The sequence below is a fragment of the Scyliorhinus torazame genome, chromosome X, assembly GCF_047496885.1.
Source record: "Scyliorhinus torazame isolate Kashiwa2021f chromosome X, sScyTor2.1, whole genome shotgun sequence".
NCBI classification, from domain to species: domain Eukaryota; kingdom Metazoa; phylum Chordata; class Chondrichthyes; order Carcharhiniformes; family Scyliorhinidae; genus Scyliorhinus; species Scyliorhinus torazame.
Genome location: NC_092738.1, coordinates 5420999 through 5436069, shown reverse-complemented (window position 1 = coordinate 5436069; position 15071 = coordinate 5420999). Strand labels below are relative to the sequence as shown.

The window sequence follows — 15071 nt, the reverse complement described above, 5'->3', positions numbered from 1 at the left end:
GTGACATCGAAACAAACCTGTTGGACTTTAACCTGGTGTTGTAAGACTTCTTACTGTGCTTAATTAACAAACAAACAACATTTGGTAACCAAGGAAATGAAGTAATCTATGATCAAAGAACATGTGTGCACTCTTCATTAATAAATTAGATGAAAAACAAACAAACAAACTCATATACACACGCCTTGTGGATTTGAGTACCGAGATAACATACACGCTGCAAAGGTTGCTTGGTGTTTCACGGAGAGATCTGGAGGCTTGCATGGTTGAACACTCCTTCCACAAACCAACAATGGCAACAGTTTGTACCATCTACAAGATGCATTGCAGGAACTCGCCAAGGTTCCTTCGGCAGAACCTTCCAAACCCACGACGGCCATCATCTAGAAGGTCCAAGGTCAATCACATGGGAACCCCACCACCTGCAGGTTCTCCTCCAATGCGCTCACTATCCTGACTTGGAAATATATCGCCGTTCCTTCACCGTCGTTGGGTCAAAATCCTGGAACTCCCTCCCTAACAGCACTATGGGCGTATCTACACCACACGGACTACAGCCGTTCAAGAAAGCGGTTTGCCATCAACTTCTCAAGAGAAATTAGGGATGGGCAATAAATGCTGGCCGAGCCACGAACGGCCACATCCCACAAATGAATAAAAGAACAGAAACCGTTTATTGATAACTGTTAGCAATTTGGGAAATTAATGGGGTAACAGTGAACTCATGATGAAAACGAAATGACAGAGAAGTAACAAGACGAGGTCAGTGGGGCTATACAAAAGTTATAACTTCTCACGGTAAGTAATTTGAGTGAGATAGACAGCAGAACCCACAGAGAGAATATCAAAGACATTGGAGACTATAACTGCGAACACCCTCATTGGGGAAGCACACCAGTTCTACATCTTTTTTCGGCGGGAATTCAGCTGTTGGAGGGGGCGGAGCTACAGAGTCGAGCGGTGAGTATTGAAACTAGCTGCCTCGCGGATTTGAGTCTTTTCGGCGGGAATTCAGCTGTTGGAGTGGGCGGAGCTACAGAGTCGAGCGGTGAGTATTGAAACTAGCTGCCTCACGGATTAGAGTCTTTTCGGCGGGAATTCAGCTGTTGGAGGGGGCGGAGCTACAGAGTCGAGCGGTGAGTATTGAAACTAGCTGCCTCGCGGATTTGAGTCTTTTCGGCGGGAATTCAGCTGTTGGAGTGGGCGGAGCTACAGAGTCGAGCGGTGAGTATTGAAACTAGCTGCCTCACGGATTAGAGTCTTTTCGGCGGGAATTCAGCTGTTGGAGTGGTCGAAGCTACAGAGTCGAGCGGTGAGTATTGAAACTAGCTGCTTCGTGGATTCGAGTCTTTTCGGCGGGAATTCAGCTGTTGCAGTGGTCGGAGCTACAGAGTCGAGCGGTGAGTATTGAAACTAGCTGCTTCGTGGATTCGAGTCTTTTCGGCGGGAATTCAGCTGTTGCAGTGGTCGGAGCTACAGAGTCGAGCGGTGAGTATTGAAACTAGCTGCTTCGTGGATTCGAGTCTTTTCGGCGGGAATTCAGCTGTTGCAGTGGTCGGAGCTACAGAGTCGAGCGGTGAGTATTGAAACTAGCTGCTTCGTGGATTCGAGTCTTTTCGGCGGGAATTCAGCTGTTGGAGTGGGCGGAGCTACAGAGTCGAGCGGTGAGTATCGAAACTAGCTGCTTCGTGGATTAGTCTTTTCGGCGGGAATTCAGCTGTTGGAGTGGGCGGAGCTACAGAGTCGAGCGGTGAGTATTGAGACTAGCTGCTTCGTGGATTAGTCTTTTCGGCGGGAATTCAGCTGTTGCAGTGGGCGGAGCTACAGAGTCGAGCGGTGAGTATCGAAACTAGCTGCTTCGTGGATTAGTCTTTTCGGCGGGAATTCAGCTGTTGCAGTGGGCGGAGCTACAGAGTCGAGCGGTGAGTATCGAAACTAGCTGCTTCGTGGATTAGTCTTTTCGGCGGGAATTCAGCTGCTGGAGTGGGCGGAGCTACAGAGTCGAGCGGTGAGTATTGAAACTAGCTGCTTCGTGGATTAGTCTTTTCGGCGGGAATTCAGCTGTTGGAGTGGGCGGAGCTACAGAGTCGAGCGGTGAGTATCGAAACTAGCTGCTTCGTGGATTAGTCTTTTCGGCGGGAATTCAGCTGTTGGAGTGGGCGGAGCTACAGAGTCGAGCGGTGAGTATTGAAACTAGCTGCTTCGTGGATTAGTCTTTTCGGCGGGAATTCAGCTGTTGGAGTGGGCGGAGCTACAGAGTCGAGCGGTGAGTATTGAAACTAGCTGCTTCGTGGATTAGTCTTTTCGGCGGGAATTCAGCTGTTGGAGTGGGCGGAGCTACAGAGTCGAGCGGTGAGTATTGAAACTCGCTGCTTTGCGGATTCGAGTCTTTTCGGCGGGAATTCAGCTGTTGGAGTGGGCGGAGCTACAGAGTCGAGCGGTGAGTATTGAAACTAGCTGCTTTGCGGATTCGAGTCTTTTCGGCGGGAATTCAGCTGTTGGAGTGGTCGGAGCTACAGAGTCGAGCGGTGAGTATTGAAACTAGCTGCTTCGTGGATTAGTCTTTTCGGCGGGAATTCAGCTGTTGGGAGTGGGCGGAGCTACAGAGTCGAGCGGTGAGTATTGAAACTAGCTGCTTCGTGGATTAGTCTTTTCGGCGGGAATTCAGCTGTTGGAGTGGGCGGAGCTACAGAGTCGAGCGGTGAGTATTGAAACTAGCTGCTTCGCGGATTAGTCTTTTCGGCGGGAATTCAGCTGTTGGAGTGGGCGGAGCTACAGAGTCGAGCGGTGAGTATTGAAACTAGCTGCTTCGTGGATTAGTCTTTTCGGCGGGAATTCAGCTGTTGGAGTGGGCGGAGCTACAGAGTCGAGCGGTGAGTATTGAAACTAGCTGCTTCGTGGATTCGAGTCTTTTCGGCGGGAATTCAGCTGTTGGGAGTGGGCGGAGCTACAGAGACGAGCGGTGAGTATTGAAACTAGCTGCTTCGTGGATTCGAGTCTTTTCGGCGGGAATTCAGCTGTTGGAGTGGGCGGAGCTACAGAGTCGAGCGGTGAGTATTGAAACTAGCTGCTTTGCGGATTCGAGTCTTTTCGGCGGGAATTCAGCTGTTGGAGTGGGCGGAGCTACAGAGTCGAGCGGTGAGTATTGAAACTAGCTGCTTCGCGGATTAGTCTTTTCGGCGGGAATTCAGCTGTTGGAGTGGGCGGAGCTACAGAGTCGAGCGGGAGCGGTGAGTATTGAAACTCGCTGCTTTGCGGATTCGAGTCTTTTCGGCGGGAATTCAGCTGTTGGAGTGGGCGGAGCTACAGAGTCGAGCGGTGAGTATTGAAACTAGCTGCTTCGTGGATTAGTCTTTTCGGCGGGAATTCAGCTGTTGGAGTGGGCGAAGCTACAGAGTCGAGCGGTGAGTATTGAAACTAGCTGCCTCGCGGATTCGAGTCTTTTCGGCGGGAATTCAGCTGTTGGAGTGGGCGGAGCTACAGAGTCGAGCGGGAGCGGTGAGTATTGAAACTAGCTGCTTCGTGGATTAGTCTTTTCGGCGGGAATTCAGCTGTTGGAGTGGGCGGAGCTACAGAGTCGAGCGGTGAGTATTGAAACTAGCTGCCTCGCGGATTCGAGTCTTTTCGGCGGGAATTCAGCTGTTGGAGTGGGCGGAGCTACAGAGTCGAGCGGTGAGTATTGAAACTAGCTGCTTCGTGGATTCGAGTCTTTTCGGCGGGAATTCAGCTGTTGCAGTGGTCGGAGCTACAGAGTCGAGCGGTGAGTATTGAAACTAGCTGCTTTGTGGATTCGAGTCTTTACGGCGGGAATTCAGCTGTTGCAGTGGTCGGAGCTACAGAGTCGAGCGGTGAGTATTGAAACTAGCTGCTTCGTGGATTCGAGTCTTTTCGGCGGGAATTCAGCTGTTGGAGGGGGCGGAGCTACAGAGTCGAGCGGTGAGTATTGAAACTAGCTGCTTTGCGGATTCGAGTCTTTTCGGCGGGAATTCAGCTGTTGGAGTGGGCGGAGCTACAGAGTCGAGCGGTGAGTATTGAAACTAGCTGCTTTGCGGATTCGAGTCTTTTCGGCGGGAATTCAGCTGTTGGAGTGGGCGGAGCTACAGAGTCGAGCGGGAGCGGTGAGTATTGAAACTAGCTGCTTCGCGGATTCGAGTCTTTTCGGCGGGAATTCAGCTGTTGGAGTGGGCGGAGCTACAGAGTCGAGCGGTGAGTATTGAAACTAGCTGCTTCGTGGATTCGAGTCTTTTCGGCGGGAATTCAGCTGTTGGAGTGGGCGGAGCTACAGAGTCGAGCGGTGAGTATCGAAACTAGCTGCTTCGTGGATTCGAGTCTTTTCGGCGGGAATTCAGCTGTTGGAGTGGGCGGAGCTACAGAGTCGAGCGGTGAGTATTGAAACTAGCTGCTTCGCGGATTCGAGTCTTTTCGGCGGGAATTCAGCTGTTGGAGGGGTCGGAGCTACAGAGTCGAGCGGTGAGTATTGAAACTAGCTGCTTCGTGGATTCGAGTCTTTTCGGCGGGAATTCAGCTGTTGGAGTGGGCGGAGCTACAGAGTCGAGCGGTGAGTATTGAAACTAGCTGCCTCGCGGATTAGTCTTTTCGGCGGGAATTCAGCTGTTGGAGTGGGCGGAGCTACAGAGTCGAGCGGTGAGTATTGAGACTAGCTGCTTCGTGGATTAGTCTTTTCGGCGGGAATTCAGCTGTTGGAGTGGGCGGAGCTACAGAGTCGAGCGGGAGCGGTGAGTATTGAAACTAGCTGCTTCGTGGATTAGTCTTTTCGGCGGGAATTCAGCTGTTGGAGTGGGCGGAGCTACAGAGTCGAGCGGTGAGTATTGAAACTAGCTGCTTTGCGGATTCGAGTCTTTTCGGCGGGAATTCAGCTGTTGGAGTGGGCGGAGCTACAGAGTCGAGCGGTGAGTATTGAAACTAGCTGCCTCGTGGATTAGTCTTTTCGGCGGGAATTCAGCTGTTGGAGTGGGCGGAGCTACAGAGTCGAGCGGTGAGTATTGAAACTAGCTGCTTCGTGGATTAGAGTCTTTTCGGCGGGAATTCAGCTGTTGGAGTGGGCGGAGCTACAGAGTCGAGCGGTGAGTATTGAAACTAGCTGCTTTGCGGATTAGAGTCTTTTCGGCGGGAATTCAGCTGTTGGAGTGGTCGGAGCTACAGAGTCGAGCGGTGAGTATTGAAACTAGCTGCCTCGTGGATTCGAGTCTTTTCGGCGGGAATTCAGCTGTTGGAGTGGGCGAAGCTACAGAGTCGAGCGGTGAGTATTGAAACTAGCTGCTTCGCGGATGAGTCTTTTCGGCGGGAATTCAGCTGTTGGAGTGGGCGGAGCTACAGAGTCGAGCGGTGAGTATTGAAACTAGCTGCTTCGTGGATTCGAGTCTTTTCGGCGGGAATTCAGCTGTTGGAGTGGGCGGAGCTACAGAGTCGAGCGGTGAGTATTGAAACTAGCTGCTTCGTGGATTAGAGTCTTTTCGGCGGGAATTCAGCTGTTGGAGTGGGCGGAGCTACAGAGTCGAGCGGTGAGTATTGAAACTAGCTGCTTCGCGGATTCGAGTCTTTTCGGCGGGAATTCAGCTGTTGGAGTGGGCGGAGCTACAGAGTCGAGCGGTGAGTATTGAAACTAGCTGCTTCGTGGATTAGTCTTTTCGGCGGGAATTCAGCTGCTGGAGTGGGCGGAGCTACAGAGTCGAGCGGTGAGTATTGAAACTAGCTGCTTCGTGGATTAGAGTCTTTTCGGCGGGAATTCAGCTGTTGGAGTGGTCGGAGCTACAGAGTCGAGCGGTGAGTATTGAAACTAGCTGCTTCGTGGATTAGAGTCTTTTCGGCGGGAATTCAGCTGTTGGAGTGGTCGGAGCTACAGAGTCGAGCGGTGAGTATTGAAACTAGCTGCCTCGTGGATTCGAGTCTTTTCGGCGGGAATTCAGCTGTTGGAGTGGGCGGAGCTACAGAGTCGAGCGGTGAGTATTGAAACTAGCTGCTTCGTGGATTCGAGTCTTTTCGGCGGGAATTCAGCTGTTGGAGTGGTCGGAGCTACAGAGTCGAGCGGTGAGTATTGAAACTCGCTGCTTCGTGGATTAGTCTTTTCGGCGGGAATTCAGCTGCTGGAGTGGGCGGAGCTACAGAGTCGAGCGGTGAGTATTGAAACTCGCTGCTTCGTGGATTAGTCTTTTCGGCGGGAATTCAGCTGTTGGAGTGGGCGGAGCTACAGAGTCGAGCGGTGAGTATTGAAACTCGCTGCTTCGTGGATTAGTCTTTTCGGCGGGAATTCAGCTGCTGGAGTGGGCGGAGCTACAGAGTCGAGCGGTGAGTATTGAAACTCGCTGCTTCGTGGATTAGTCTTTTCGGCGGGAATTCAGCTGTTGGAGTGGGCGGAGCTACAGAGTCGAGCGGTGAGTATTGAAACTAGCTGCTTTGCGGATTCGAGTCTTTTCGGCGGGAATTCAGCTGTTGGAGTGGGCGGAGCTACAGAGTCGAGCGGTGAGTATTGAAACTAGCTGCTTCGTGGATTAGTCTTTTCGGCGGGAATTCAGCTGTTGGAGTGGGCGGAGCTACAGAGTCGAGCGGTGAGTATTGAAACTAGCTGCTTCGCGGATGAGTCTTTTCGGCGGGAATTCAGCTGTTGGAGTGGGCGGAGCTACAGAGTCGAGCGGTGAGTATTGAAACTAGCTGCTTCGTGGATTCGAGTCTTTTCGGCGGGAATTCAGCTGTTGGAGTGGGCGGAGCTACAGAGTCGAGCGGTGAGTATTGAAACTAGCTGCTTCGTGGATTAGAGTCTTTTCGGCGGGAATTCAGCTGTTGGAGTGGGCGGAGCTACAGAGTCGAGCGGTGAGTATTGAAACTAGCTGCTTCGTGGATTAGAGTCTTTTCGGCGGGAATTCAGCTGTTGGAGTGGGCGGAGCTACAGAGTCGAGCGGTGAGTATTGAAACTAGCTGCTTCGTGGATTAGTCTTTTCGGCGGGAATTCAGCTGTTGTGGAGGGGGCGGAGCTACAGAGTCGAGCGGTGAGTATTGAAACTAGCTGCTTCGCGGATGAGTCTTTTCGGCGGGAATTCAGCTGTTGGAGTGGGCGGAGCTACAGAGTCGAGCGGTGAGTATTGAAACTAGCTGCCTCGCGGATTAGTCTTTTCGGCGGGAATTCAGCTGCTGGAGTGGGCGGAGCTACAGAGTCGAGCGGTGAGTATTGAAACTAGCTGCTTCGTGGATTAGAGTCTTTTCGGCGGGAATTCAGCTGTTGGAGTGGGCGGAGCTACAGAGTCGAGCGGTGAGTATTGAAACTAGCTGCTTCGTGGATTAGAGTCTTTTCGGCGGGAATTCAGCTGTTGGAGTGGGCGGAGCTACAGAGTCGAGCGGTGAGTATTGAAACTAGCTGCTTTGCGGATTCGAGTCTTTTCGGCGGGAATTCAGCTGTTGTGGAGGGGGCGGAGCTACAGAGTCGAGCGGTGAGTATTGAGACTAGCTGCTTCGTGGATTAGTCTTTTCGGCGGGAATTCAGCTGTTGGAGTGGGCGGGGCTACAGAGTCGAGCGGTGAGTATTGAAACTAGCTGCTTCGTGGATTCGAGTCTTTTCGGCGGGAATTCAGCTGTTGTGGAGGGGGCGGAGCTACAGAGTCGAGCGGTGAGTATTGAAACTAGCTGCTTCGTGGATTAGTCTTTTCGGCGGGAATTCAGCTGTTGTGGAGGGGGCGGAGCTACAGAGTCGAGCGGTGAGTATTGAGACTAGCTGCTTCGTGGATTAGTCTTTTCGGCGGGAATTCAGCTGTTGGAGTGGGCGGAGCTACAGAGTCGAGCGGTGAGTATTGAAACTAGCTGCTTCGTGGATTCGAGTCTTTTCGGCGGGAATTCTGCTGTTGGAGTGGGCGGAGCTACAGAGTCGAGCGGTGAGTATTGAAACTAGCTGCTTCGTGGATTCGAGTCTTTTCGGCGGGAATTCTGCTGTTGGAGTGGTCGGAGCTACAGAGTCGAGCGGTGAGTATTGAAACTAGCTGCTTTGCGGATTAGAGTCTTTTCGGCGGGAATTCAGCTGTTGGAGTGGGCGGAGCTACAGAGTCGAGCGGTGAGTATTGAAACTAGCTGCTTCGTGGATTCGAGTCTTTTCGGCGGGAATTCAGCTGTTGGAGTGGGCGGAGCTACAGAGTCGAGCGGGAGCGGTGAGTATTGAAACTAGCTGCTTCGCGGATGAGTCTTTTCGGCGGGAATTCAGCTGTTGGAGTGGGCGGAGCTACAGAGTCGAGCGGTGAGTATTGAAACTAGCTGCTTCGCGGATTCGAGTCTTTTCGGCGGGAATTCAGCTGTTGCAGTGGTCGGAGCTACAGAGTCGAGCGGTGAGTATTGAAACTAGCTGCTTCGTGGATTAGTCTTTTCGGCGGGAATTCAGCTGTTGGAGTGGGCGGAGCTACAGAGTCGAGCGGTGAGTATTGAAACTAGCTGCTTCGCGGATTCGAGTCTTTTCGGCGGGAATTCAGCTGTTGGAGTGGGCGGAGCTACAGAGTCGAGCGGTGAGTATTGAAACTAGCTGCTTCGTGGATTAGTCTTTTCGGCGGGAATTCAGCTGTTGGAGTGGGCGGAGCTACAGAGTCGAGCGGTGAGTATTGAAACTAGCTGCTTCGTGGATTAGTCTTTTCGGCGGGAATTCAGCTGTTGGAGTGGGCGGAGCTACAGAGTCGAGCGGTGAGTATTGAAACTAGCTGCTTCGTGGATTCGAGTCTTTTCGGCGGGAATTCAGCTGTTGGAGTGGGCGGAGCTACAGAGTCGAGCGGTGAGTATTGAAACTAGCTGCTTCGTGGATTCGAGTCTTTTCGGCGGGAATTCAGCTGTTGGAGTGGGCGGAGCTACAGAGTCGAGCGGTGAGTATTGAAACTAGCTGCTTCGCGGATTCGAGTCTTTTCGGCGGGAATTCAGCTGTTGCAGTGGTCGGAGCTACAGAGTCGAGCGGTGAGTATTGAAACTAGCTGCTTCGTGGATTAGTCTTTTCGGCGGGAATTCAGCTGTTGGAGTGGGCGGAGCTACAGAGTCGAGCGGTGAGTATTGAAACTAGCTGCTTCGCGGATTCGAGTCTTTTCGGCGGGAATTCAGCTGTTGGAGTGGGCGGAGCTACAGAGTCGAGCGGTGAGTATTGAAACTAGCTGCTTCGTGGATTAGTCTTTTCGGCGGGAATTCAGCTGTTGGAGTGGGCGGAGCTACAGAGTCGAGCGGTGAGTATTGAAACTAGCTGCCTCGCGGATTAGTCTTTTCGGCGGGAATTCAGCTGTTGGAGTGGGCGGAGCTACAGAGTCGAGCGGGAGCGGTGAGTATTGAAACTAGCTGCTTCGTGGATTAGAGTCTTTTCGGCGGGAATTCAGCTGTTGGAGTGGGCGGAGCTACAGAGTCGAGCGGTGAGTATTGAAACTCGCTGCTTCGTGGATTAGTCTTTTCGGTGGGAATTCAGCTGTTGGAGTGGTCGGAGCTACAGAGTCGAGCGGTGAGTATTGAAACTAGCTGCTTTGCGGATTCGAGTCTTTTCGGCGGGAATTCAGCTGTTGGAGTGGGCGGAGCTACAGAGTCGAGCGGGAGCGGTGAGTATTGAGACTAGCTGCTTCGTGGATTAGTCTTTTCGGCGGGAATTCAGCTGTTGGAGTGGGCGGAGCTACAGAGTCGAGCGGTGAGTATTGAAACTAGCTGCTTCGTGGATTAGTCTTTTCGGCGGGAATTCAGCTGTTGGAGTGGGCGGAGCTACAGAGTCGAGCGGTGAGTATTGAGACTAGCTGCTTCGTGGATTAGAGTCTTTTCGGCGGGAATTCAGCTGTTGGAGTGGGCGGAGCTACAGAGTCGAGCGGTGAGTATTGAAACTAGCTGCTTCGTGGATTAGTCTTTTCGGCGGGAATTCAGCTGCTGGAGTGGGCGGAGCTACAGAGACGAGCGGTGAGTATTGAAACTAGCTGCTTCGTGGATTCGAGTCTTTTCGGCGGGAATTCAGCTGCTGGAGTGGTCGGAGCTACAGAGTCGAGCGGTGAGTATTGAAACTAGCTGCTTCGTGGATTAGAGTCTTTTCGGCGGGAATTCAGCTGTTGGAGTGGGCGGAGCTACAGAGTCGAGCGGTGAGTATTGAAACTAGCTGCTTCGTGGATTAGTCTTTTCGGCGGGAATTCAGCTGTTGGAGTGGGCGGAGCTACAGAGTCGAGCGGTGAGTATTGAAACTAGCTGCTTCGTGGATTAGTCTTTTCGGCGGGAATTCAGCTGTTGGAGTGGGCGGAGCTACAGAGTCGAGCGGTGAGTATTGAAACTAGCTGCTTCGTGGATTAGAGTCTTTTCGGCGGGAATTCAGCTGTTGGAGTGGGCGGAGCTACAGAGTCGAGCGGTGAGTATCGAAACTAGCTGCTTCGTGGATTAGTCTTTTCGGCGGGAATTCAGCTGTTGGAGGGGGCGGAGCTACAGAGTCGAGCGGTGAGTATTGAAACTAGCTGCTTCGTGGATTAGTCTTTTCGGCGGGAATTCAGCTGTTGGAGTGGTCGGAGCTACAGAGTCGAGCGGTGAGTATTGAAACTAGCTGCTTTGCGGATTCGAGTCTTTTCGGCGGGAATTCAGCTGCTGGAGTGGGCGGAGCTACAGAGTCGAGCGGTGAGTATTGAAACTAGCTGCTTTGCGGATTCGAGTCTTTTCGGCGGGAATTCAGCTGCTGGAGTGGGCGGAGCTACAGAGTCGAGCGGTGAGTATTGAGACTAGCTGCTTCGTGGATTAGTCTTTTCGGCGGGAATTCAGCTGTTGGAGGGGGCGGAGCTACAGAGTCGAGCGGTGAGTATTGAAACTAGCTGCTTCGTGGATTAGAGTCTTTTCGGCGGGAATTCAGCTGTTGGAGTGGGCGGAGCTACAGAGTCGAGCGGTGAGTATTGAAACTAGCTGCTTCGCGGATTTGAGTCTTTTCGGCGGGAATTCAGCTGTTGGAGGGGTCGGAGCTACAGAGTCGAGCGGTGAGTATTGAAACTAGCTGCTTTGCGGATTCGAGTCTTTTCGGCGGGAATTCAGCTGTTGGAGTGGGCGGAGCTACAGAGTCGAGCGGTGAGTATTGAAACTAGCTGCTTTGCGGATTCGAGTCTTTTCGGCGGGAATTCAGCTGTTGTGGAGGGGGCGGAGCTACAGAGTCGAGCGGTGAGTATTGAAACTAGCTGCTTCGTGGATTCGAGTCTTTTCGGCGGGAATTCAGCTGTTGGAGTGGGCGGAGCTACAGAGTCGAGCGGTGAGTATTGAAACTAGCTGCTTTGCGGATTCGAGTCTTTTCGGCGGGAATTCAGCTGTTGGAGTGGGCGGAGCTACAGAGTCGAGCGGTGAGTATTGAAACTAGCTGCCTCGTGGATTAGTCTTTTCGGCGGGAATTCAGCTGTTGGAGTGGGCGGAGCTACAGAGTCGAGCGGTGAGTATTGAAACTAGCTGCTTCGTGGATTAGTCTTTTCGGCTGGAATTCAGCTGTTGGAGTGGGCGGAGCTACAGAGTCGAGCGGTGAGTATTGAAACTAGCTGCTTTGCGGATTCGACTCTTTTTGGCGGGAATTCAGCTGTTGGAGTGGGCGGAGCTACAGAGTCGAGCGGTGAGTATTGAAACTAGCTGCTTTGCGGATTCGACTCTTTTTGGCGGGAATTCAGCTGTTGGAGTGGGCGGAGCTACAGAGTCGAGCGGTGAGTATTGAAACTAGCTGCTTCGCGGATTAGTCTTTTCGGCTGGAATTCAGCTGTTGGAGTGGGCGGAGCTACAGAGTCGAGCGGTGAGTATTGAAACTAGCTGCTTCGCGGATTAGTCTTTTCGGCTGGAATTCAGCTGTTGGAGTGGGCGGAGCTACAGAGTCGAGCGGTGAGTATTGAAACTCGCTGCTTCGTGGATTAGTCTTTTCGGCGGGAATTCAGCTGTTGGAGTGGGCGGAGCTACAGAGTCGAGCGGTGAGTATTGAGACTAGCTGCTTCGTGGATTAGTCTTTTCGGCGGGAATTCAGCTGTTGGAGTGGGCGGAGCTACAGAGTCGAGCGGTGAGTATTGAAACTAGCTGCTTCGTGGATTAGTCTTTTCGGCGGGAATTCAGCTGTTGCAGTGGGCGGAGCTACAGAGTCGAGCGGTGAGTATTGAAACTAGCTGCTTTGCGGATTCGAGTCTTTTCGGCGGGAATTCAGCTGTTGGAGTGGGCGGAGCTACAGAGTCGAGCGGTGAGTATTGAAACTAGCTGCTTCGTGGATTCGAGTCTTTTCGGCGGGAATTCAGCTGTTGGGAGTGGGCGGAGCTACAGAGTCGAGCGGTGAGTATTGAAACTAGCTGCTTCGTGGATTCGAGTCTTTTCGGCGGGAATTCAGCTGTTGGAGTGGGCGGAGCTACAGAGTCGAGCGGTGAGTATTGAAACTAGCTGCCTCGTGGATTAGTCTTTTCGGCGGGAATTCAGCTGTTGGAGTGGGCGGAGCTACAGAGTCGAGCGGTGAGTATTGAGACTAGCTGCTTCGTGGATTAGTCTTTTCGGCGGGAATTCAGCTGTTGGAGTGGGCGGAGCTACAGAGTCGAGCGGTGAGTATTGAAACTAGCTGCTTCGTGGATTAGTCTTTTCGGCGGGAATTCAGCTGTTGGAGTGGGCGGAGCTACAGAGTCGAGCGGTGAGTATTGAAACTAGCTGCTTCGCGGATTCGAGTCTTTTCGGCGGGAATTCAGCTGTTGGAGTGGTCGGAGCTACAGAGTCGAGCGGTGAGTATTGAAACTAGCTGCTTCGTGGATTCGAGTCTTTTCGGCGGGAATTCAGCTGCTGGAGTGGGCGGAGCTACAGAGTCGAGCGGTGAGTATTGAAACTAGCTGCCTCGCGGATTCGAGTCTTTTCGGCGGGAATTCAGCTGTTGGAGTGGGCGGAGCTACAGAGTCGAGCGGTGAGTATTGAAACTAGCTGCCTCGCGGATTCGAGTCTTTTCGGCGGGAATTCAGCTGTTGGAGTGGGCGGAGCTACAGAGTCGAGCGGTGAGTATTGAAACTAGCTGCCTCGCGGATTCGAGTCTTTTCGGCGGGAATTCAGCTGTTGGAGTGGGCGGAGCTACAGAGTCGAGCGGTGAGTATTGAAACTAGCTGCTTCGTGGATTCGAGTCTTTTCGGCGGGAATTCAGCTGTTGGAGTGGGCGGAGCTACAGAGTCGAGCGGTGAGTATTGAAACTAGCTGCTTCGCGGATTAGAGTCTTTTCGGCGGGAATTCAGCTGTTGGAGTGGGCGGGGCTACAGAGTCGAGCGGTGAGTATTGAAACTAGCTGCTTTGCGGATTCGAGTCTTTTCGGCGGGAATTCAGCTGTTGGAGTGGGCGGAGCTACAGAGTCGAGCGGGAGCGGTGAGTATTGAAACTAGCTGCTTCGTGGATTAGTCTTTTCGGCTGGAATTCAGCTGTTGGAGTGGGCGGAGCTACAGAGTCGAGCGGGAGCGGTGAGTATTGAAACTAGCTGCTTCGTGGATTAGTCTTTTCGGCGGGAATTCAGCTGTTGGAGTGGTCGGAGCTACAGAGTCGAGCGGTGAGTATTGAAACTAGCTGCTTTGCGGATTCGAGTCTTTTCGGCGGGAATTCAGCTGTTGGAGTGGGCGGAGCTACAGAGTCGAGCGGTGAGTATTGAAACTAGCTGCTTCGTGGATTCGAGTCTTTTCGGCGGGAATTCTGCTGTTGGAGTGGGCGGAGCTACAGAGTCGAGCGGTGAGTATTGAAACTCGCTGCTTTGCGGATTCGAGTCTTTTCGGCGGGAATTCAGCTGTTGGAGTGGGCGGAGCTACAGAGTCGAGCGGGAGCGGTGAGTATTGAAACTAGCTGCTTCGTGGATTAGTCTTTTCGGCGGGAATTCAGCTGTTGGAGTGGGCGGAGCTACAGAGTCGAGCGGTGAGTATTGAGACTAGCTGCTTCGTGGATTAGTCTTTTCGGCGGGAATTCAGCTGTTGGAGTGGGCGGAGCTACAGAGTCGAGCGGTGAGTATTGAAACTAGCTGCTTCGTGGATTAGTCTTTTCGGCGGGAATTCAGCTGTTGTGGAGGGGGCGGAGCTACAGAGTCGAGCGGTGAGTATTGAAACTAGCTGCTTTGCGGATTCGAGTCTTTTCGGCGGGAATTCAGCTGCTGGGAGTGGGCGGAGCTACAGAGTCGAGCGGTGAGTATTGAGACTAGCTGCCTCGCGGATTAGTCTTTTCGGCGGGAATTCAGCTGTTGGAGTGGGCGGAGCTACAGAGTCGAGCGGTGAGTATTGAAACTAGCTGCTTCGTGGATTCGAGTCTTTTCGGCGGGAATTCAGCTGTTGGAGTGGGCGGAGCTACAGAGTCGAGCGGTGAGTATTGAAACTAGCTGCTTTGCGGATTCGAGTCTTTTCGGCGGGAATTCAGCTGTTGGAGTGGGCGGAGCTACAGAGTCGAGCGGTGAGTATTGAGACTAGCTGCTTTGCGGATTCGAGTCTTTTCGGCGGGAATTCAGCTGTTGGAGTGGGCGGAGCTACAGAGTCGAGCGGTGAGTATTGAAACTAGCTGCTTCGCGGATTAGAGTCTTTTCGGCGGGAATTCAGCTGCTGGAGTGGGCGGAGCTACAGAGTCGAGCGGTGAGTATTGAAACTAGCTGCTTCGCGGATTCGAGTCTTTTCGGCGGGAATTCAGCTGTTGGAGTGGGCGGAGCTACAGAGTCGAACGGTGAGTATTGAAACTAGCTGCTTCGCGGATTCGAGTCTTTTCGGCGGGAATTCAGCTGTTGGAGTGGGCGGAGCTACAGAGTCGAGCGGTGAGTATTGAAACTAGCTGCTTCGTGGATTAGTCTTTTCGGCGGGAATTCAGCTGTTGGAGTGGGCGGAGCTACAGAGTCGAGCGGTGAGTATTGAAACTCGCTGCTTTGCGGATTCGAGTCTTTTCGGCGGGAATTCAGCTGTTGGAGTGGGCGGAGCTACAGAGTCGAGCGGTGAGTATTGAAACTAGCTGCTTCGTGGATTAGTCTTTTCGGCGGGAATTCAGCTGTTGCAGTGGGCGGAGCTACAGAGTCGAGCGGTGAGTATTGAAACTAGCTGCTTCGTGGATTAGTCTTTTCGGCGGGAATTCAGCTGTTGGAGTGGGCGGAGCTACAGAGTCGAGCGGTG

The 15071-nt window shown here is 52.9% G+C and overlaps 1 protein-coding gene across 5 annotated transcripts in view; it reads right to left on the bottom strand.

Moving 5' to 3' along the window:
• LOC140405375 (signal transducer and activator of transcription 5B-like) overlaps window positions 1–15071 on the bottom strand; it is a 304409-nt gene that overhangs the window by 169202 nt on the left and 120136 nt on the right. Inside the window, exon 1 of one of the 5 annotated variants that reach the window (XM_072493698.1) lies at window positions 215–690. The exons of the other annotated variants lie outside the window; for them this stretch is intronic. Within the exon in view, the coding sequence (XP_072349799.1) occupies window positions 215–312 (98 nt within the window). The 5' untranslated portion in view covers window positions 313–690. Of the gene's footprint in view, window positions 1–214; window positions 691–15071 lie in introns of those variants that run through there. 5 annotated transcript variants of the gene reach the window in all.